The sequence below is a fragment of the Peromyscus leucopus genome, chromosome 9 (assembly GCF_004664715.2).
Source record: "Peromyscus leucopus breed LL Stock chromosome 9, UCI_PerLeu_2.1, whole genome shotgun sequence".
Taxonomy (NCBI): domain Eukaryota; kingdom Metazoa; phylum Chordata; class Mammalia; order Rodentia; family Cricetidae; genus Peromyscus; species Peromyscus leucopus.
Genome location: NC_051070.1, coordinates 61,051,029 through 61,075,812, shown reverse-complemented (window position 1 = coordinate 61,075,812; position 24,784 = coordinate 61,051,029). Strand labels below are relative to the sequence as shown.

Genomic DNA, 24,784 nt, shown 5'->3' with positions numbered 1-24,784 from the left:
GGAAAGACTTTAAGAACTAGAGGGAATGGATGACTTGAAGGAAACAGTGTCTTTCAGACACAACAGGACTGACCACATAGGAGCTCCCAGAGACTGTGGCAGCATGAGTAGTTTCTACACAAGTCTACACAGTCAGATGGGGTCCCCACACCGAGAGAGGAAAGTGGACAGAAGATCACAGCTCTAACCAAGAAGCTATCTTCAACTGACAATCTCTTACAAAGGAAAAATTGACTTTCCCATTGAGTCTCACTGATATAAGCCATATTTAATGGCAGGCCCTGTGTCCAGCAGTAGACGGCCACACAAAACAAACTCAATGGTATTTTTGGAGATTTTTTGCCTCATATTACTTTGTTTGCGCTTTTTTTTTTATTTATCTAATTGGTCTTTTGTGTGTATATTACAGTTTATGATTTCCTGTTTTATCTGGAAGGAGATGAAGGGGGGGAAACAGTGGTATATTGCATGAAAAAATATTTTCAATAAAAGAGGCTCTGCTTCTTACTAACACTTATTTTAGACAGATACACCTCACCACTCAGACCCAGTTATTAATTCTTTCAAAGGCAAGCCACTCATATACACTTCCTCCCTCTAACCTGGTGCTGCTTCCACAACAGACTTTTACGGCACAGCAAGGCCCTTTTAAGCTCAGGTATAGATGTCACTGAACAATAGAAAGCATGTGTAGATAATTGTTACCAAAAATGATAATGGAACCACCCTCTCTTTGCAGATCCAAATGTTGGATTGTGCGAGGAGAAGTGCTTGAGTGTCCACTCCCTCCTTCCCCTCGCAGCACTTTGCCATCTCAGTTGGCACATTTAGAAACAGTAAGGGAAGCCAGATGGTTCCACATTGAGAGTTTAATAGTATGTACGTGTATTTACATACCGTAGAAGCTTGGTGCCCCGCAGTTCATCCTTTTAAATGATGTGCACAGATCAGTACATAATGATACAAGGTCTAGAAGCAGCTCTTCCTGGTAAATTACAAATGACAGGGCTGGGCTCACAGTGACTGGCTGGCACCTATGAGTAAAGAGCACTGTCACTGCGTATAATGAAGTGCCCAACAACCAGAATGTGTCAGTTCCCAAATGTCCCATTCACTCAAAATAATGTGAAGAGCCAGGGTCCTTCTACTATCCAAGTCTGTATTAAGCCTGAGAGCCCACAATAATACAAATATAGATTCAAATATCATTCAGTCAAAACCAATGCTTAATATGGTTAATAAATATATACATATATACAATCCAATTAGCTCCACAAAGAGAAATATATTTCAGTCATAAAATCAGCAGTAAGTTAACATACTTAAAAAATGTACACTACAAGTTTAGAAATATGTGCACTCGCATGCTATAATGCTGAAGGCTCCAGGCGCTCTTGGGCAGACGTAGACGTGAACTATCAAGTCCTTTTGGGAATATGAACACCCATCACGGCTAGTTGTTTAGGAAGGCGAAGGATCCGGTTCTCTCAGCAGAGCCAGCTGCAGTCTGGCTGTCTCTCATGCTCATACATCTGGGAGATTCTGTAAGATCTGTCTCAAGGAAGCACAGGCCACCACGTGGGCATCCGATGGGAGATTAGCAAGTGACTGGATCAACTTCTTGACTATGGTCTTCAGGCACTGGTGGGCGGCATTCAAGTCTCTGTCGAACTGCTGTCCTTCAATCTGCAGAGCCAGGTGACTGCAGATGTTTCTAAACTCAACACTGTCCTGCAATGAACAGCAAACAGGCGGGAAGTCAGAGCGATGATGGGACATTGGTTGTGCTTCCCTTGCCTGATGTCCAGATTTTTCTCCAAGAACCACTCTCTCCATCCTTAGCTATAGGAGGATGGCTGGACCAAAGCTGACCCAATCCCACCTCCGGGCCCATGAGATCAGAACTGATCAGGAATGACAAAATGACCACACCCAGTCAAGTGACCTGACCAGAGATAGACAGAGTGACCACACCCAGTCAAGTGACTGGTCAGGTACAGGTGATTACAAATGCCACTGGTCCCACGGCTACTGGACTGGAAGAGAGAAGCTCTCTTTGACCAGGATTACTTGCAAACATTTTGTAACCTGTAGGACAAAGTACTAATGAGGATGTCTCCAAAGCAAAAAGGTAGATGGAGGAGATTAAAAGTGACTGACTCTAATAATCTTTTTTGACTATATGGATCCAGCAGGGAACTCCAGGATTTCTCATCTAGCTGAGTTAACGAACAGCCATTTTTACTGAAGTTAGCTGAAGCCAAATTTCTGTTACTTATTCCTAAGAGAGCCATGACAAATACATAAATAGCCTGTGTTCTTACGGTTTGGTATTTACCATGCTCAGGATTCCACAATAGAATTTACTATGCAATGGACGTGGCCTCCAGAAATGGCCAGCCTGGGCTACACAGTGAGATCCCAGTCTCAAAAAACTTAAATACCCTAAACTGGTAGATCATGCAACAAAATAAACCATGCAGCATATACTATACAAATTGGAAAATATTAGTTTGAACCAATGGAAATAATCAAACAGAGTTGTTTTGAAACACGTGTGGAATATTTGTGGAATCTGATGCCAGCATATCATCACAGAGCATATCTTAACACATCTGGAAGTCTGTGTCATACAAAAAGCACAGCACACGCAGGGAGAAATCAGTGAGGCAGCTTATCTTCCCAAACACACATGGGTTAAAAAAAGCACTTCTAAATAATTCATAGGTCTACCAAAAAAAAAAGGAACTTTGAAAATACTTTATATAGAACATGCACAGAAACATTGCATCAAAACTGTGGAAAGTAGAAAGATATGCAGACTTAAATACCTACATGCATAAGTAAAAAAATTACAGAAAGTTCCTAAGCAAATAATTAAACTCAATAGCTTGGGAGGGAAGCATAAAATGCCACCACACCCCACTTCCCACCAATGCAAAGAAGGGCTAAGAGTTAATGGGAAGGTTGGGGAGTGGGAGGTTTGAAGGAAAATGGCCCCATAGGCTCTTATATTTGAATGCTTGGTCTCTAGTTGGTAGAATGGTTTGGGAAGGATAAGGATGCATGGCTTTGTTGGAGGTGTGTCACTGGGGTGGGCTTTGAGGTTTCAAAAGGTCACACCATTCCCAGTTAGCTCTCCTTCTCTCTGCCTCATCATTATTGTCTCAACATGTCAGCTCTCAGCTACTGCTCCGGCACAGTGCCTGCCTGCCTGCTGCCATGCTCCCTACCATGATGGTCATGATGTGCACCTGTTCATACCTAACCCAAATTAAAATGCCTGGAAAAATAAACCCAGCTGGAGCAGTGGTGGAGCACGCCTTTAATCCCAGCACTCGGGAGGTAGAGGCAGGCAGATCTCTGTGTGTGAATTCAAGGCCAGCCTGGTCTGCAGAGGGAGTTCCAGGACAGCCAGAGCTGTTATGTAGAGAAACCTTATCTCAAAATAAAAATAAAAAAAATATGAAAATAATAAAGTAAAATAAACCCATGGATCTGAAACCTGAAGTTGATTTCACATTTACTTATGTAAAGACTCAAATAGGGCATCTTTGGGTGAAATCATAGAGGTTTCCAGCTGGTTCCCAATGGCCTGGGCCCACTGCAGAGGTCTGGTGAACTCTGCAAGGTCTCTTTTGATTAGCCTAGTATAGTCTTTTCTTTTAACCCTTTCTAACATACAGGTACAGTCAACGAAAACTAATGATTGGTAATTGACTTTCCATGGGACTCCTACTCTGGGGAGGGGGAAGTAGAGGGAGGAAATAAAACAGGCAATATCTTCTCTTTTTTTCTAGAAGGGCTGAATGCCAACTCTGAGTACACCCAATCATTGCCCTCAATCAACTTAACGCTGCTCCTGCTGGGGAAGACTGGAATCCCAAGACAGGAGGTTAAGGCTCATTAAATGCTCTGTGGCTTTCAGTAGAAACACACAAGATCAATACTGGCCACGATCTCCCTCTGAGTGCCTTCCATTCGATGACAAACCATATTCTCCTGTGACTGTTATAGAGGAAGTCCCAGACGCTCCCCCAAATGAGGCAATATCCTACAGCACTTTGAGCACTTTGCCAGAGTTAAAACCACATACACGAGCCACTGAAAACAGTTAGGGGAGCCCCGAAAGCATTCTGTAATTCAGACTCTGCCTATGAAATGTGTCCATGGCTACAGCGGCCCAAACTGAAGGCACCACTGACCTTTTCAAGTGCATTGAGATTCCCCTCCCATGTCTTAATTAATCTCGTGGGGTACCAATCTAGCCCTGTTTAACTCAGCAAATAAAGTAGCAAATTTATTTTAAATGTGCATCAAGCTATGTGACTTGACGACACTGGATAAAGTCAAGGAGACACGTTTCCCTGTCTCTAAAGAGCTGATAATGCAGTGGGGAGAATGGGCACATGATCACCTATCCAAACATGCAATGAAAATTGATAAGCTCTGCAGTGAGAGGAGGAAGACCTGAGTGTGTGTTTTGGCATGGACATGGCCTGTGGAGAACTCCCAAGGCCTTGGACTCATGGGACAATTGGCAAAGCCATTATCCACAAGGACCAAGCTCAAGATGGGTAGCAAAGCTCTCCTCGGGGTCCGTATATATGAGTGTTTATGGACCGTTGGTCAGTGTGCGCAGAGTATCAACTGCAACTTCTTCCTCCAGATAGGTATAGTCTGAGACTGCTTGCCTACAGAGATGGGACTGGCTAACTCCTCCCGCTGTGCTGTACCTAGTAAATGTGCTGAGCTTCCAGGTTGAGGCAGAAGAAGGCAACCAGTAGCTTCAACTCTTCATGTATCTGTGTAATTTTTGTTTATTCTCTCACTGCTCCTAACCATGGTTCCTAGACCCAAGCCACATGGGACATGGCAGAAGTCCATGGGGAAATTGCAGGGATTGAATTCTATTGAAGAACAGACTTTTACACACTTAGAATCAATGCCCAGTCCAGGGTCCCTACAAAGCTGGGTGAGTCCTTTCTACTGTGTGCCCCATGCCTTCCTGTCAAAAATTCATTCAAATACACTAGAGGAACCCAAGCTCACACAATGAAACTACTTTAAGAAGATTACAGTTTCATTGATTTATCATTATTGTAAGTGTATTATGATGTGTATATGTGTGTTTGTGCACACAGTGGTATACATATGCCAGAGTGCATGTGGAGGTTGCAGGCAGAGCAGCTTTTGGCAGTCCATTCACTCCTTCCATCACAGGAACAGCCTTCTCCAAAGATTCCAAAGATCACATACTAATTCCCAGCACTGTGAATATGTCACTCAGCATGGCCATCAGGCTGTCCTGAGTGTCAGGACGGGCCTCCCTCTGAGCAGACAGAGCCCATTCTCTCAGGAACAAAGCAATTGCCATCAACACTCTGGTTCTGCCCTTTGATAGGTCACCTTCAGATACTGCATTTTATCTATGGAAAATGCATTTTCTCATCTGTAAGATATAATTAATGATCGCTAGCATAGAGAACTGTCTATACTGTGCACAGTCACCCCTGCTAATCAGTGGCCTGCCCAGGGGCATTCTCTCTTCCTCAGCTCTGAGCTCTTATTCAGTATGAAGGAATTCTCTTAGGAACACCACTGCCCTAGGGCCTTCTTGCATCGTATATTGTGTTTATTAATAATGCATATGTCTGGAATGTTTGAACAGTATTTTTTAAAACCCGAAAAGAAATGTGACTTCAAGTTTTTGCTCCGGTAATGCTCATAAAAAGGAGAAGTTAAGCCCCTTTCAGGATCTTACTGAAAATAAACACTCCCCTCAGAACTGAAGGCTTAAAGACAGGAGGCATCTGTCAGCAGGAGCCAGGTTCTGGGCTTGCTTTCTGAAAGCAGCATTGATGGGCAATAAATCCATAAGTGCAATATGATGTCACAGGCTCTTAAATGCAGATAATTCTTAAACAACCTATAAGTGGATATGAGTACATGTTCATGTGTGTGTGCAAATGTGTACGAGGAAAGAGATCGATGTCAATCACTATCTGTATGTGTGTGTTATGAGTGTTGTGTGTACAGTGTTTATTTGTTAGTGTGCATGTGTACATGTGAATCTGCATTCACGAATACATAGAGGCCAGAGGTTGATACCAGATGTCTTTCTTCAGTTCTTCTCCACCTTTATTTTGAGGGACAGGATCTCTCAGTAAACCTGGACCCATCAGTTTGGCTAGACTGGCAGGCCAATGGACTTCAGGCATCTCCTGTCTCTACTCAGCCAAGCACTAGGCTTACAGGCACATGCCATACTGCCTGGCTTCTCCTTGGGTTCTGGAGATCTGAACTCAGGTCTACTCCATGCCTGTGCAGCACTTTCCTGACTAGGCCATCTCCCTACCCCTCTACTTTTAAAAATATATATTTATATTTTATGTGTGTGGATGTTTTGTTTGCATGTATGTTTGTGTACATGCATGCAGGCCAAAAGAGGTTGAAACTGGAATGATAGAGGGTTGCGAGCTGCCCTGTTGGTGCTGGGAATCAAACTCAAGTCCTCTGGAAGAACAGCCAGTGCTCTTAACCTCAGAGCCATCGCTCTAGCCCCACCCCTTTCTCTTTTGAGACAAAGTCTCTTACTGATCCTGGAGCTCATTGATTCAGCTAGACTAGCTAGCTGGCTGGCAAACTTCAGGGATGCTCCTGTTTCTGCCTCCCAGGATGGAACTGCAAACACACACTACCATTTTTTACATGGGATGAAGGTAAGAGCCTGTATGTACAGGGTAAGCACTTTACCACTGACCCATCGCTGCAAGCCCCTAAGGTGATGTTTTTACCTAACATGTTACCTCCAAAGTCACGTAAGAGATCTGCACAACTTTGGTTGGCAACCTACTGATGTCAGAATGAAGTTCATTCTCTTCAAGATGGTCACAGCCCAAGGTAGAGTTCCAATGACCTCATAAGCCCCTTTCTTCCTACATCCCTTCCTAACAATATCTACAGAGAGCAGGAAGGACAGGAAGTGAGGCAGACAGGAAGGCAAAGACAATGGTGAGCGGGCTGTGCCTCAGAGATAGAGATATACACGGAGGCAGAGGCAGAAGCAAGAAAAAAAATAGTACTATTGATCTTCAGAGACACACACTGAAGATAAAGAAATCATATACCCTGGAGGAGACGTGCCTCCTGGCACCCGTCTGGGAGGACTGGGCCTGTTCCCACCCCAGTACCATTGCCTTTTATCCCATCTATGCCATGTTGAACTTAAGAAGAAAAGAAACCTCTCCTGAGTTTCTTGGGGCAACACCTTGTCCTTGAACATCTGCCTAGCCAGCACACCAGCTCCTCTTCTGCCACCTAGGGCAGTGCTAAAAACAAACATGGCCGCAGACCCATCAGGATTCTCCACAGCACACATGTCAGTGGAATGAGAATGGTGTTTCCTACCAGAGAGGAAGACTGGGAACAACTGGGAACTTCCCCAACCTCACCTACTCATCAGAGTCTGGCTCGCAACTCCAAGGTCACAAGGCCATGCTCTCATAAATCTGTCACTGTGCATCAATGAAATACGCAGTGCGGAACCTAGGTGTGTACCAATCACCATAAAGAGTCCATCATCTACAGGAAATTCAGCACTTTGACTGGTGGTGGGTCATGATGAAGCCTCCTCATGCTCTAGCTTTGGGTATGGCACCATTTACAGCAGGACAGTCCAGTGAAAAGCACTTTTGTGAAGAGTCCAGACGACTCAGGTGTGCTCATGGAGGTCAAACCCCATGTAAGTTCCTGCCCAGTAGCCAAGCAGAGCTGTTTTAGAACCTTCTGGCCTCTTTCCCCAAAGTTTCATTTCAGAAAGCTTTCATGTCACTTCCACTATAAACTATTATAAAACTGTAAATAAACTAGCCGGTGGACCACAAAAGCACAATTTTGTCTCAGGTAACAAGCAGTCTCCTAGCTGTGGCTACTGACGACCATGAACTTTTATTTCTTCAGCAGTATCGCAGTGTGGTTTACTCTTGCAATGGCCCTTTGCTCCTTGCCCAGGATATTAATCAGCCCTCTGCCCAGGTTCCAAGTTCTGTATTAGCCTTTGAGCCAACGCTGTTACCACACTGACAGAGCTTGTGTTCAAGAGGCCCTTCTGTAGGTGTCTAATGCTAAGTCATAAGGCCTCTGTCATTCACCTCACCACACACAGGCATTGTCCCAGGCCACCACAGGGGTAAACATAGTGTGACAAGATTAGAAGGGAGAGTGTTCACATGACTTATAACTGTACATGGTTATTAACTGTTCTAGTTTACTGTTATTGTAGTTAATCTCTTATCTAATTTATAGATTAAATGTACCTATAGGAAAATACAGAGTGTATTCCGTAGGGCTGAGTACTTTTCTCTATAGAAAACATGAGTAGGGACAAGTAGGATTCTCTTCAATGGGACAAGGAAGAATCCACGGGAGGGAAACATTGATTTGTCTGAGACAGACGATAAGAAGGGCGGGTGGAAGAACTGCAGAGATGGCTCAGTCAGCGCAGTGCTTTCTGGGTAAGCATGAGAACCAGAGTTCAGATCCTCAGCACCCACGTTAAAACCAAACAAAACACCAGGTGAGTAGTAACACCCTTCAGATCCCAGGGCCGAGGAAGCAGGGACAAGGAGATCCCTGGGACTCACTAGTCAGCCTATCTGGCCAAACTAGTGAGCTTCAGGTTTAGTGAGAGGCCCTATCTCAAAAAAAAGGTGGAGAGAAACTGAGGAAGATACCTGACATTGATCTGTGGGTCTCCACCTGTACATGTATGTACACAGCATGAACACACATACACCACATACACACATACCACATACACACACAACATACACCAAACCACCACCCCCCACACACACACACACACAAATGAAATAGTTCCGAGGGAAAGGAAGATATTTTGGTCCATTGGCATCAATTTTCCCAGAGGAGGAGTAAGATCTAGATAAAGACCTGGAAAGGGGTAGAGTGTTCGTAGGACCTTATGTCACCCAGAAATGTCTAAAGGATTTCTGAAAATGGGTGGCCACTGTACTGAACAAAACACCACAACCTTAGTGCCAGTGGCATTAGGGTTCTGGTTCCGGCAGCCTCAGAACATCACCACTGACCTGACTCACACTGAAACTCCCCACCTGTGACTGCTCTCTCTAATGTTTTCTATGGCTGTAGAATGCCATGCAGGCCTTTCCCCTGCCTGGCCCTAGGTGTCCAGAATCACTTTTGCCCTTCTTCCAAATTGAACTCCTCGCAGCTGCAGCCACATCAATGCTTGTGGTTTGAATCACACAGCCCCTTTGCCCCATGTGGAAAGCAAACAGTCATTTTTAAAAAAGAGAAGAAGAAAGAAGTTGCTTCCCCAAGAAACCTTCATAGATTACCTTTGACAAAACAGATCGTTCAGCCTCTCTAGCTGCCAGTCTGTGTCCTGCATGTCTGACATCACACTGTTGTTGTTGGGTTTTTTGTTTGTTTGTTTGTTTTTTACCCTTTAAGGGCCCACTACCCATCTCCCGAATAAATACACGGAAAGTGATGCTTACTTATGAAGGCCTGGCCTTAGCTTGGCTTGTTTCTAGCCATTAACTTATCCTGTTTCTCTTTAACTATCTCTGGGTTTTTTTTTTTGTTTTTTTTGTTTTTTTTTTTTTTTACCTTTCTTTATTCTATATCTCTTTCTTTCCTTCTTACTCCCTGGCTGGCTGCATGGCTGGATGGCTGGCCCCTGGCATCATCCTCTCATCCTTTCCTCGTTCCTCCTCTCTCTTCCCTAGATTTTTCCTATTTATTCTTCCTGCCCTCCAGCCCCATCTGTTTCTCTCTCCTGCCTTGCTATTGACCATTCAGCTTTATTAGATCAATCAAGTGTTTTAGACAGGCAAAGTAACACAGCTTTGCAGAGTCAAACAAATGCAACATAAAAGAATGCAACACATCTTTGCATCATTAAGCAAATATTCCACAGCATAAACAAATGTAACACATCTTAAACTAATATTCCACAACACACTGCTCTGCTGCTCTGGCTTGAATATGAAAAACAACCACAGGCTCCTGTTTTGAGTATTCTCCAGTGAATAACTCTACTTGGGTTAGGGCTGTACAGCTTTTAGAGAGTGGGGCCTATGTGGTAGAGGTAGGCTTTTGAAGACTAAAGACCATCCCTAGCCCTCACCCACCCATCCCCTTCCCTGCTTACAAGTCCCCATGATGTCTAAGCACCAAGAAGCTGTTCCACCATTCCTTCCCCCAGAGGATGCACCAAAATATCTTTGCAACTGTAAACCAAAAATAAATCTGTCACTGGGCAAATAACTCAGTGGGTGAGTTATTGCCTGGCATGCTCGGGGTCTTGGGTTCACTTCCCAGTACCATCAAAGAGGAAAAGAGGTGAAGGCTAGGCCAAAATAAACCTCTACTCCTTTAAGTTATTTCCATCAGGCTTTTGGTCATAGTGACCCCAAAGCAACTATTACACACATGCATTTCTAATGTGTTTTAATATTGCACAGCACTTAAAATTTCATCAGTTCTGAGATACACATTCTTTTATAACTTAAACTCAATGAAATTAGTATGTAATTCACAGCCAATGATAGGTCATACATTGGCAGAATTTAATTTTTTTCTTGTGGGGGGGGAGGAAAAGAGAGAGACACCCCTGCATCCGACAGTGCTTGGTGATGTTTGATTTGAATTTCTACAGCCTGTGATGCAACTTAATATAGTGCATGTTTTCCAAACTTTGGCGTGTAGAATAAGAACAGCATCAGCTCTTAAGGAATGCACCAAGCTCTCCTCAACACCGCATCTCCTCGGGACTCCCAAGTGGTTAGACAAGATGATGCTCCCGGCCACAACTTGAGAGTCGGCAGGTCGCAAAAAAATTGTGACCTTAAGACAATGTCAAGTTTGCTTTCTATTGCTGTGATAAACACAGTGACCAAAAGTGACCTGAGAAGGGAAGGGTCTGTTTCAGCTTACAGTGTACAGCCCTTCATGAAGGAGTCAGGGCAGGAACTTGAGGCAGGAACTGAAGCAGAGTCCATGGAGGAACCATGGTTATTAGCTTGTTCAGCTAGCGTTCTTTTTTTTTTTTTTTTTTTTTTTTTTTTGGTTTTTCGAGACAGAGTTTCTCTGTGTAGCTTTGCGGCTTTGCCAGCTGCCCAGGGGTGGCGCTGTCCAGTGGGTTGTTGGCTCTCCCCTCCGCTCCCCTCTCACATCAATCACTAGTTCAGAAAATGCCCCCACAGACTTGCCTACCATCAATCTGATGGAGGCATTTTCTCAATTGAATTTCCCTCTTCTCTGATGCCCCTAGCTTGTGTCAAGTCAATAAAATCTAAGCCACACAATTAGGTTAGTTAACAGTAAGGCCAGGACCGAACCCCAAAACCCTAGACCCCAGCTTACCTCAGCTCTCTTCCCAGTTCAAGCCCCCATACACGTCAAGCTGACTCAGCAGGAGTCCCTGTTACTGTTAGCAAGCCTGTCAACATCTGGGACCACCTGCCCTCAGCCCACTTCATGAGGATTTGGGTTCTCTGTCGGGTCTCTGCACTCTGTGAGGAACTGGATTTATGAAAAACTATTGTGATTCACGAATGTGAAGGAACTTTAAATAAACGTGGATGATGCCGTCATAACATATGCAGCTGGGCTTGGAGGAGGAGGTAGGGGCAGCTGACTTCTACAGGTAGAAAAATTATTTGTGTGACAGGTAGGTCTTGACAAGGCTTCTCCTCCTCCTCCTGCACCCTAACCCTTTTACACACACACACACACACACACACACACACACACACACACACACACACACACACACTCGTCCTGGTCCAGGTCTAGTTAGTCAGGCGCACCCCGGGTGGTTGGTTCTCAAGCTCTCTGTCCCACATGCCAGTCCTCTGTGCTTATCTCCTTTTGCCCTCTTCCCCCGCCCACAGCAGATTGACCACACCCTGCTTGGACCCCTGTGGCCCCATTCACTCCATCCAGCCACTGCAGGCCAAGGGGCAGGCATGACAGACTCACCTTCAGGTGGATGGGGAAGGGCCGCTCTTGCTGGAGAGGCCAAAGCAGAGTCTGCTCCACGCTGACCAGCTCCGAGGTCGAGTCCACCACGCGGGCCAGAGCACTGCGCATCGCCATCCGCGCCAAGGTGCAGGGCCCGCGGTCCCGGGGGAAGGGCAGCAGCTCCGCGCCCCCCTCCGCGCCTCGCAGCCCGCCTGCTTCGGGGGAGCTCCGCGCTCCGGCGCCCCCGCGCCCCAGCCCCCGCCGGGTCCGCATCTGGCCTGAGCGACGAGCTTGGGCGACGGGCACGTGGTCCTGACCGCGCGGGCTTCCGGGGGCGCTAGGACCGTCGCCCCATCCCCACTCCTGCTGTAGCAGCTGCAGGGTCTGCAGAGCCACCATTTGGTGGCTGATGGAAGCCACTAAGGGCGCAGGGCTGGCCATGGCCGGCTGGCAGCTGTGTGAAGACGAGCAGGTGGAGCGCAGGAGAGGGAGCCTAGCGGCGTTTGGGGTCGCAGGGTCACATTTTTCTTACTCCTAGCTCTCCTCCGGCCTCCACGTCCCTCAGCGTGTGTGGCCCGCCCCGCCCCCGGCCCGCAGGTGGTGACCCGAGCTTGCCCCGGCATTCAGTTCCAGGCAGACTGGGCTCAAAATGACCCAAAGCTGCCTGAAGCCTGCTGGGTGAGCGCTTGAACATCAGCCAGATGCTGAGCTCTGCTTCTTCCGCCTCTCAGGGCTTTGGTGGGGAAAGCGCTGCTTTGTGCGGATGTATCTATCCCCAGATACCCCGCCCCTTTCTTCCCAGAAGGATGCCAGCCTAGGACCGCTTAAGGCAGGGGAGGCCCCGGCAGTGGGGTACCACCTAGAGCCAAAGTTCCCTGAGCTCCTGCCAAACTCACAAAGGAGACTGTTGGATTCCCCTTCCTTCCCTGGGGGCATTTTCAGAAACTCACAGAACTAGTCTTCAGGCCTTGCAGACTCCCGGACAAAATATGTGGACAATGTATTTTAAAGTTCAGCCCTTATTGCTCAGTTACCGCAGGTACTGACATCCCAGTTGCAGAAATGGCGTGGAGGAAGAGTTGGCACCACAAATGAAGAGTTGACGGTTTTTTGCGGAAGGACTCAGGCAGCAAGGTCAAAGGTCAATCCTCTTCCGCATGAACCTCAGGACAGCTGTATAAATGCCCATTTTTAATTACACCAAACATGGCTGTCTCCTTTAAGTGATGTGAAAGGACTGGCAATTTTAATTTTTTTAGATTGGCAGTCATCAGTGGTTTTTGTTTTGTTTCGTGGAGGGGGGGGATTGTTTTGGTTTGGTTGTTGTTTTTAAAGGCATTTGGAGGGGATAGTGAGGAGAACTATCCCAGAAAGCATCTTTTATTTTCTTTCCTGCTCTCTTCTTGTAAGGAGAATCCAGTGATCCAGCAAAGGCAAGGGCACGGAGGGGTGAAGAATCGAGGGTGAACTAGAGGCCCAGGCGGACGGCGGGTGTGTCCTGTCCCGTCATTTCTGGACGGCTCCTGCATGGAAAAGCCATGGCCTTGGTGCTGTCGGCACAGCAGAATGAGCAGTAAGAGATACGGGACCCTTCAAGATTCATTGACTCCGGGGGAGTTGAAGGGAATCCTCCCACCCTCCAGCAAAGGTACTTGGAATTCTCAGTGTTTCCTTCCCCTTGAAAACCAATCTGAATAAATAAAGAGGTTTTGTTTTATTTTTAAGCAAAAGCAAGCATGTTCACATTAATTGTATCTAGTTGAAAATGCTAGTCTGTGCCAGCCACAGAGGAAATTTGGAGAGAAGTAATTTAATATTGATTAGTTTATCTTGCCATAAAGTTACTTAAGTTCATATGCAGAAATACAGAAATTCTTCCAAATAGTGTATGTATGTATTTTTTTTTTTTAATCTTTAGATGTTGAAGCACATTCCGCAAAGATGAAACAGGAATAGCACAAACCACACTTTGTTTCCACAGAGTGTGTTAGGTCTCTGGGAGTTCATGAACTAACCATCTGCTCGGTTGACTGCAAAACTCTCCTGACAGACGCCGTTCCAGTCAACAGGACAGGGGGTACTAGACAGAGCAGAACCTCGGCCCTCTTCTACACACCACACTGATTCGCAGAGCCATGAGACAACTGAACTTCCAGAAGTCCATGAGATGAGGGCCAGAAAACCACAGGGCGTGATGGCCTGGTGCCTCTTCCAGCAAAGCTCTTCCTCTATCCAACTGTGAGTCACATTTGTGTTTGGTGTGATCTCAAAATGGTTTATGGCCCAAAGCTGAAGATCAAAGACCTTAAGGGAAAGGCTTCATGGGTATTTACACGAATTAATAGTATTAGCAGATCTGTCCTTGGTCTGAAGCATCTGCAAGAGTTGACTCTGCTGAGCCATCAGACCACGTGCACACCCACACCCATTGTGTATCTAGTCTGAAACATTGAAAGAAGTGTTCATTCAAAAGCACAACAAAACATTGCACATTCAGTATTTTTGTTTAAGTGTTTATTTGAGTATTTTATGGAACCTATGTTCTCATTGCTCAATGGATACTCTTCATCTTTCATGTTCAGCCCGTAGGCTCGATAAAAATAAACTGATCCAAGTTGTAGAAGAAAGAGATTTGGGTCATCCAGGCTGCAGCCAATCCCACACCACCTTCCCATGGTGAGTAGTCAGGAACCATTTAGAATGCTTTCGGTTGAATGCACTGTAAAAGATAAAACAATGGAACTTCACAGTATAGGCCAGGAGGCCACATAAGCAGCAAAGAACACTTCTTCTTTCCATAAGAAAGTATAACACAAAAGGATTTAATCAACAAGAATTTATTGTCCCACATAATAAGAAATCTGAAGGTGGCTCTCACACTGCTCAGTACTGGAGTTCTGGGGTGTCATCAAAGCCCTAGGCTCTTTCTATCTTTTTGAGAGATGATCCTCAGGATATCGACTTTGTCTTTTGTGCTTGGTTCTTGGGTTACTTTAGCCACTAAACAGTGACAATGGCTGCTGGCCTTGCCTCTGGACAACAACCTCTAAGCCAAGAGGTTATTTGTTCTTCAGTAACCTTTCTCAAGTGCAGGGAGATGCTTCATAAAAAGCTGCAGGTGTCTTTCTCTACAACTTGGCCAAAATTATAGAACATATTTGTGTCAAGGCAATTATAGTTGAGAGAAAAGGGGCCAAGATAAGAATGAACCAAAATTCAGTCCTGAAGCATATGCATGTAAGGTGGATGGAGAATACCCAATAGGAATCAGGGTTCTGTTACCAAGCAACAGCAGTGATAACCAAACACCAGGAAGCTTTAGCAGTGGCCCTGGGGGAAAGGACACATCTGATCTTCAGGGTCTCTCCTATTTCCAGATACACAGGAAGCAAAGCATCACGAGGCTAACCCTTCCACTACAAATGACTGACTATGATGTCCCTTGTACAAGAGAAACTGAGGAGGTATGTGTTGAGGAGCCTATGTAGCTATCCTGTGAGTCTGAGGGGAGAGCTTGCCTATGAATAACTCAATACCAAAGAAAAAAGCCAAAACATCTGGAGAGAAAATCAGGAGTCCTTATAGTAGCACCATTTGCAGCCGGCACAGAGATGCTCATGAAGACAGCCCCACCCCTGAGCTATTTGGTTACAGAAGACAAGAAAGTATCTTTTTTGTTTGACCCATTTTGGGTTTAATTTATTAGAACAGAAGGAATCGTAATGTAAACAAACAGCATAATATATCACCGAAAAAGTAGCAGGTCAATTTCACTGACCTTGTGACCCAGCACTTGGTTAACTAAACGCTACTGAGTACATTTGATCAACCAGCTCCACAATACTTTTGCCATCCCCTGACCTTTGCAGGTTAAAGCTCTTGGAGCAACTCCCATCTTCCCCATAGCCCATGAAAAACTTTCAGTTGATCACTGAGATCATTGAGACTCTTGTGGATGAGAGATGAGAATAAAAAGGGGCTAAAAAGCTCAATGAGTGAGCAACAATGCCCCAGCTGCCAATGGATAAGGAGGACTATTACTACATAGACAGAAGTCCAGCACTTCTTTTACCTCAAAGGTTCACAGACTCCTTTCCCACATGAGCCAAAGATGCCAGTGCTCATGCAGGATGTTAGAGAAGCTGGGCTCAGAAAGAATAGAAGGGAACAGGTGCTTAGAGTCGCCCTCAAAGGACTCATCAGAGCCCAGATACGTTTGAGCCCTGCTTATATTCTTTGGCACTTTTCTCCAAGAGGGATCCAAGAGAACTCCATAAATGGAGCCAGCCATTAACCTTCAATGCACCCCGGGGAAGTTCACAGAGTGGAGCAAAACAAAGCATGTCCGACGAGGCCAAAGTTTTCTTGCTGAATACAAACCACAGAGGAGGACTACATCGGAGAAGTAGATGCTGAAAAGACACACCAAGATATGAAAGGGTATGGTGAAGGAGGAACAGTCAGACAAGGGAAAGGTGCAGGCAGAAGACAAGCAAGAAAGATCGAGTTCCCTTTGTAAATACGTCACTGTAGTGTTGAAGACTCCAAGTCATAAAAGTACACAAGAAGTTCTAACTTCAGCCTAAACATTTTCAGTAAAGAAAAAGAGAGAGGGGTGCAATCCTGTCGTGAAACTGCTAAATTGCCAAGAACAATCTTTCCACAGGGCAATGTGCCTTTAGAACATCACGTATACACATTCTCAGATCCTATTAGGTTGATGACTTGGTGGATCCGAGTAAAGAAAAAGGCAAGAGTGGATGCAGAGAGCATCATGACTTGATATAAAGTGTCCCCCAAAAGACTCATGTGTCAAAGGCTTGGTCCCCAGCTGGTGAAGCCAATCATTGAGCAGGCTTTATATTGAGAGGGTTCTGACCTAATCAGGGATTCATTGGCCAGTTCGTAATGAAGTATTTGAAGGTGGAGGATACTGTTGAAGATGAAGGTGAAGTCATTGAGGGCATATTCTGGGGGTAATAGTGAGTCCCTGACCTGTCTCTGCCTTAACCCCCCACTCTCTCCTTCCTATCCATGCTGAGGCAAGCAGCTTCCCTCTACCATTTGTACTGTGATGTTTGACCTCATCACAGATCCCAGATATGGCTGTGTACTTTATCATAACAAACCAGAGAGGGAAAAGAAAGTTTGGAAATGATGAGTACCACCTGGGCCTCCTGATAAAATCAGACAAGAGTTGCCATGCTTTGCCTTTTCAACACAAAATGCAGTTCTTTCCAGATGTAGAAATTATTTCACTTGGTTCATTTTGTTTACTTAATCAAGTTCTAAATTTATGGAGGAAAGGTATTTCTATGTAGCCCAGGATGGCCTTGAAATCACTATCCTTTTGCCTCAGCCTCTGAGTGCTTGAATTGCAGGTATGCACTATCACACTCACTGCATTTTAATAGTTTATCCTACAAAGAATTTTTGATGTTGGAAGAAAAAAGAAGAAAGTTTTAGGAATACATGTCAACTTTTTAAATTGTTACAATTTTGCAAGTGAGGGAGTTTTTTAGAATAAGAGTTTGCATTCTACCTTAGGTTACTTCAACAGAGCAGACTGGCCAAAGTCACTCCCCAGATAATATCTTTTTCCTTAGGGGAAAAATAAAGGACTACTGTAGAATCCTAAATTATTTTTACTATCTCTATAGATAAGGTTAATGTGTTGAAATGGGAAAATTTAAAGACAAAAAAATATGTAGCTAGAGTTTTCCTGCCTTGCCCACAGTCAGGACAAATCTCTATCACCCGCCAGTCCCACAGCCACTCAGACCCGTCCAAGTAAACACAGAGACTTACATTGCTTACAAACTGTATGGCCATGGCAGGCTTCTTGCTAACTGTTCTTATAGCTTAAATTATTCCATTTCCATAAATCTATACCTTGCCACATGGCTCATGGCTTACCGGCATCTTCACATGCTGCTTGTCATGGTGGCGGCTGGCAGTGTCTCCTTCAGCCTTCCTGTTATTTCTTTTCTCCTCTCTGTTAGTCCCGCCTATACTTCCTGCCTAGCCAATCAGTGTTTTATTTATTGACCAATCAGAGCAATTTGACATACAGACCATCCCACAGCAAAAATAAGGAGAGTCTGTCATAGTGGCACATGCTGCAACCCCAGAAACCTAAAGGTAGAAGCAATGTTGAGAGAGTGTGGCCAGCCTAGGCTATAGATTTATAACCTACCTCAAAAAGAAATGAGGGCGGGGTGACTTTGTCAACTGGATTCTAGGGTCTTTAACCTTCATGCAAAGAAAATGTCACCACCTTGTCAGCTTAGGATCACCATGTATTTCATATTCTAGTAACTTCCATTTGAGTGCAATAGAAAGAACTAGGCTGGGCAAGTAATGGCTCATCCCTTTAATCCCAGCACTCAGGAGCCAGAGGCAGGTGGGTATCTGAGTTTGAGACCAACCTGGTTTATACAGCAAGTTCCATACCAGTCAGGGCTACATAGGGAGACCCTATTTAATTAAAAGAGGAGGAAGAGGAGAAATGAAAGAAAACCACTTGACTTATGTTGATATATATACATATATATATGATGTGTATGTGCATATATACATACATACATCATACCTACTCTTGGTCCCTGATGGATTTTCTTCAAACTTCATGGTTGAACAGACACTGGGGTTGGTTATTGATTCTATGTACTCCTCCTCTGTGTCTCCAAGGCTCCCATTCCTATTATCATAATAAATAAGAAGGGATGGGTTGGGGCACACAGCTCTTTAGCTTGGCTTGTGCTATGCTCCACAGACAGAAATCCATGGAGTCAAAAGCTCATACTAGAAGATCCCGTAGACTTTCCCAACTCAAGCCCTACCTGAAGGGGATGAGAGCAGGGCTGGACTGGACAGCTGGCAAAGCCTTCCCACCTCCCCTCTCTGCATCCGGGAAAACAAGGGATGTCACCAAATTAAATTATTTGTTTAGTCATTTTAATCTTATTTGTTACAAAGTACTATTGAGAATGGTCTGAGAAGTTGAAACAGGGTAAAAGATACTAAAAAAAGGTATTTGTTAAATATCTCTGAAGTTACCCTTTTCTCCCACTTGACAGAAACAAAAAAGCCCACATTCTTAAACTTACATTGCTACACAGCATAAAGAACATGACTTTTTTTTTTTTTAATCTGTTTCCATACTGTTCAACCACTTGGAAATGGAGTCTTAGAAATGCTAATTTGACCACAAAGTTTAAACCATCCATAGAAGGAAATGATCAAATACATTTAGGAAGAGCAGGAAGAATGGTTCTAACATAACCAAGGGTGCTGGAACCTTGGTGTCTGTGGACGTCCCGGAGACTAGAAAGGCATTCTTTGGCTACATCTACAACGGTGTTTCCAGGGATGTCTAACTAAAGGAGTGAGACCCCTCTTAAATATGGGCTGGGGACCCAGGCAGAATAAAAGATGGGGAGAAGGAGTGCAGATGCTCCTTGGCTACCTCCACACTCCCAAACCCTGGTTGCCATGGTGAGCTGCCCTGCTGCACAACTCTCTCCCCTGAAATCACCTTCCATCCTTTTGTAGTTTTCCTCTGGCCTTTTGTCACAGCAAGGAAAAATTTACACACATAGTACACACTCCGATACTTAAGTATATGATTTACACTTGGAATGATTTTTACATGTATGAACTGGTATAAAATGAGCAAATAGTTTGATAGAGGTGCGAATGCGTATGATGTTATTTCGACTAATGAAGAATAACCATGATGTAATTATTATTACCTTATTCAGTTTTATTCCTCACAGTTTGGGAGGAAAGGTTCCCAAGGCTAAAGTGTCAAATGATGTCTGGTGAGGGCTATTTTTTCTGTTTCTTACTGCTCCATCTTCCAGGAGGATGAATGCCATCCCTTCATGTGGTAGAAGTGGGGAGAGGAGAAAAGGACAAACTCTCCATTAAACTTTAAAAATATTTTTTAGATTTATTTCTTTTACTTTGTATGTCTGAGTGATTTCCCTGCATGTATGTGTGTGTGTGTGTCACATGTGTGACAGGTACCTTCAGAGATCAGAAGAGGATATTGGATCCCTTGGTGCTAGAGATATAGATGGTTATGACACACCAAGTAGGTTCTAGGAATCTTGATCCTGAATCTTCTGCAAGAGTACCAAGTTAAGAGTACCAAGTACTCTTGACCACAGAACCAGCCCATTAATTTTTTTAGACACACACCTCTCATGGGCCATCTTGACTCACTGCCCCAAGGCCACACCTCTCAATACTCCATGGTTCAATTTCAATATGAATTTTTGGAGAGAGCAAAACCATTCAAAACTCAGCAGCTATCACTGTGGTTAAAAATAAAACCAGAAGTACCCTCACTTCCCTTGTGAGAATAAATAACAGATGGATTCGAGCTCAATGTAAACTGTCAAGACTGTGTCAGGAGAAAAGAGGAGAGAGTGTGTGTGTAGGCATCGAGAAGGGAAGCATTTCTGGTGATGATAGGATGCTACACTGAGGAAACTGGACGGGTTTTATCATGCACAATATCGAAACACTCGGTGATGAATGACAAGTAACATTAAAAAGATGTTGAAGGAGAGGGATGGTATGTCACATGTGTGAGAGTGTGCGGGGAGTCCAGAAAAACGTAATGAGGCCTGGAGAGATGGGTCAGCAGTTAGGAGCACCTAGTGCTCCTACAGAGTGACCCCAGTTCGGCTCCCAGCACCCAGGTCCAGCAGCTCAGAAATCCCTGAACTCAGGGATCCAATGCCCTCTTCGTGGCCACTCTCACACATGTGACATACCATCCCTCTCCCTCAAACCTCCGCTACACACACACACACACACACACACACACACACACACACACACAAAACCCACAAATGAAAAATAGAAATAAATCTTCACAAAAGTGGCAGCTTGGGGGAAAAAGGAATGCCTATCAAAACCACAGACATAAAAGCAACCACAATTTTTTAATGATGAGGATTTTGATTGCATATAGCAAAAAAAGAAAAAAAATTCAAATGTTCAGCAAAAAAAAAAAAAAAAAAATGAAAAGATACTTACCCTCACTGGTAATGAGGAAAACAACACACATGCAGTCTGTATGTCATATGATTCTCTCACTACCCAATCCTCAGTGGTTAATGTGACGTTAGTGTGACAGCAATGTTGGGCAATGGCTGTTGTCCCATGCTGTGGGGAAGATACAGTGAGGATTAATTTTGTCTGCAGAAATTTTGACACATGAACACAAATGCACTTATACAGTATGGGATCTTTCTAAAAGGGGATGAGAGTGGAACATAAACCATTGCATCCCCTGTCTGTAAAGAAGTGGGTGGTAGCATAAATCATGGGACACCCAGGAATGTGTACAGCCAATGGCTGCTGTTGTGGAAGGAGTCGTTGGAACACAGCTGGCCTGAGTACTGATGTTGACTCGGCTTTCTCCAGGCCTGGCTGTCTAAGAAGCAGCGAAGCAGGGCAAAGTCTTCCCTCATGAAGTTCAGTTCTAGTGTCAATGACTGACCAGAAAGAGGAGTGGAACCCAGACAGACGTCGGTAACAGTAAGTGCTGGAAGAAAAGTAAAGCTTGGAGAGCCTTTTGTATACTTCCTATTCTGTTGTAAGACAAAGTCAACTGGGCAGAGACTTGACTATGTATCATTTACCATGTGAAACAGAAATTCTGGGCAAGGGAGGAGTAGCAGTTGGTCAATAAGGACAGGAAGTTCCTTCCAGTGTCTGTTCTGCCTTCCTCTCAGCACATGGCTTTACTCTGTTGGTTACATCAGGGCTAGTGCACCTCCACGTAGCCAGTCAACATGGCATGCATGAAGGCAGACAGAGCAGACTTCTTTATACACACATGCCTTACGGCTATACTTGGGGGAAAAAAGGTGTGGGGGGTCATCTGCCATCAAGGTAACTCAACCTCCTGAGTGTCCCTTCATGATACCTGAGACTCATCACACACATGATTTCAATGCCACAAATGACAAGATTTTAATCATGAGGGAGATTTTATTTGTAAGCTTTGCAGCAGCTCTGAAGAGGAAGGTTTTCTCAATGCAGGTATTGCAGCTCTAAAGGGAAAGATATCCTGGCAGTCGGGAGCCAAGGAACACCACAAAGTCAGACCACACATCAAACCTCACATGGGTTTATTGGGAGGGAAAAAAAAAACCCAGGAGAGTGGTTGCCTCTGCTTGGGAGAGAAGCAGCAGAGAACTTAGCAGGAGGCAGACTTATATAGAGTTTCTTGGGGGCAGAGTTTTCCAGGGTGGAGATTTCTAGGGTGAGGATTCATGGGATTTCAAGTCCTGAGCTCGGGGCAAGCCCAGGAATTGGTGGGCTTTTGAGCTCAGGGATTGGTTGGTTTTCAAACCCTGGAAGTGAGCTTAGCCTTTTAACTCAACAGTCCTTCAAAATAGAAGAAACAAGACAAAGATTGTGTGTGTGTGTGTACGTGTGTGTGTGTGTGTGTACATGTGTGCGTGCGTGCGTGCGTGTGTGTGTGTGTGTGTGTGTGTGTGTGTGTGTGTGTGTGTGATATAGCAGTTTCTTCTGAGACTGAAGCATTCCAGTTTACAGGAAAGTTCCTTAAGCCAGTAGGTAAACAACTCAAAATAGGTTCAGGAGGTCCATGAAATTGACCAGAGCCACTAGGCCCTTCCCTCCCAAAATAAGTAATACAGACTACTGAGAGTCACTCCCAGACAAGACAAGCCACAAAGGAGACTCTGAAACCAGATCAGCTGCCTGGAAGAAGCAAACACCAGCCCAGATGGCTGGAAAAGGCTTAGACCAGCAGTTCCCAACCTGGGGGTCTCGACCCCTTGGGAGTCAAATGACCCTTTCACAGGGGTCATCTAAGGCCATCAGAAAACACAGATATTAACATTATGATTCACAACAGTATCAAAATTACAGTTATGAAAAAGCAACAAAAATAATTTTATGCTTGGGGTTCATCACAACGTGAGGAACTGTATTAAAGGGTCACCACATTAGGAAGGTTGAGAACCACTGGCTTAGACCAACTGAATCACTTAGAAAGGACACTCTCCAACCTGTTGAGCTGCCTACAGGCTGTGCAGTGTGCTCCAGGTTCCCAGCCTTTGTGAGCTGTCACCCATACTAGGGTGGGCTTTGGTGATGCAGCTGTCTTTGAGTCATGTTTAATTCTGTGAGCAACCCCTCACCCATATTCCTGTAAGTGACCCCAGTAAAAGTCATGGTTCACCAAGTTTGACTTCGGTGGTATCTGTATTATGGCCTGTGATAGGGTCCCAGTCTGTGATGAGTAAATATGTGTATTGTGTTTCTCCAGGAATTTTTTTTTTTTTGCCAAACAACAGTGTGTGTATGTGTGTGCACTTGTGTGTGTATGTGTGTTTACATGTGCAAGCAGTTCTGCATGCACATCTGCATGCAGAGAATGGTGCATGTGCATATGGAGGCCATATGTCGACACTGGATGTCTTTCTCCATCACTGTCCACCTTGTTTCTGAGACAGGGCTTCTCACTAAACATGGAGCTCACTGGCTTGTTCTGATTGGCTGGCCACTAAGCTTCAGGACTAAGTTTTCCACCTCCTCAGAACTGAGGTCAGCAGCACGGCCACCCTGAGTCTTTTTGTGTGGGTACTGAGGATCCAACCCTGGTTCTCATCCATGCGTAGCAAGCTTTTTACTGACTAAGCAGTCTCTCCAACTCCTACACAAAGATATTTTTAGTAAGTAAAAACAGGTTTTGTGGGGTTTTTTTGTTGTTGTTGTTTTTGATTTTTTTTTTTTTTTTTTTGCAAGTGGCCCTGTACTATAGTAAAAGCAACTACAAGGAAGGTGAATTTATACCAAAGGAATTAATACGACAAAGCAATTAAAATGCATCAGAAGTGCAAGTATGTCAGTAAATAAAAATTACATACATAGTTCAATTTCCTTAAGATATCATTGTGTAGCAGTTCTCTGAGATAAAACATTCCAGCCAGCAAAGAGGCTCCTTAAACGCAGGAAGTAAACAACTCAAAAGCGTCAGGAAGTCTCTGAAACTGACAAGACTCATTAGCAGCCCCCTCCCTAAAAGTATATGTGCTATAAGTACTCCTGAGAGACATTCTCTTTTGAGCTATGGGGCGGAGGACATGGGGGGGGGCGGGGGGGGGTGGAGAAGCTGCGTGGGAGAAGCAGAGAGCAGCAGAGGCAGCAGTGAGGGCTTAGACCAACTGAGCTGCATAGAAGAGACCCTCTCTAGCCTGTCAAATCACCAGCAAGGTATGCACTGAGCTCCTGATTTCCTGCATTCACAAGTTATTATCCATGCCTAATCTGTCTTTGTGTCATCTGTGCCTGTAATTAACTCCAATAAAACTCAATGGTTCACAAAGTTGGACTTTTATTATATCTTTCCTACTTTAATCTGTCATTAATGTCCCATCTGGGGTGACCAGAAATAGTGTTACATAACAGGCATGAAGCTATTTAAAATAAAAATGACAGTGTGTGAATGAGCTAAAGCATATAAACATGTCATCTGTCTGACAAAAAACAACCCAAAGATAAATGGTAAATACAGTGCTGGAAGAGTCAAGTATTTTACCTGAAATGAGTAAATACTCAGCTGAGCAAACTGAGCTGTGCAAATGTTGCAGTGTACCTGTGTAGACGATCTGAAAGCTATAAAGCCAGGTGAGCAAAATGGGAAGGCTAAGAATTGGTAACCGGAATATATATACACACACAAGAGTAGGCAATGGAAAATTGTCTTAGTTAGGGTTTC

The 24,784-nt window shown here is 44.5% G+C and overlaps 1 protein-coding gene across 1 annotated transcript; it reads right to left on the bottom strand.

Annotated features, from left to right (window-relative positions):
* Positions 1–854: 854 nt before the first annotated feature.
* Dleu7 (deleted in lymphocytic leukemia 7) lies at positions 855–12,777 on the bottom strand. Its single transcript, XM_028884183.2, has 2 exons — positions 12,031–12,777; positions 855–1,731 (listed from the first exon to the last, which is right to left on the bottom strand). Exons 1-2 carry the CDS (start codon positions 12,451–12,453, stop codon positions 1,525–1,527), a joined length of 630 nt encoding a protein of 209 aa, XP_028740016.1. The 5' UTR covers positions 12,454–12,777; the 3' UTR covers positions 855–1,524.
* Positions 12,778–24,784: the final 12,007 nt, after the last annotated feature.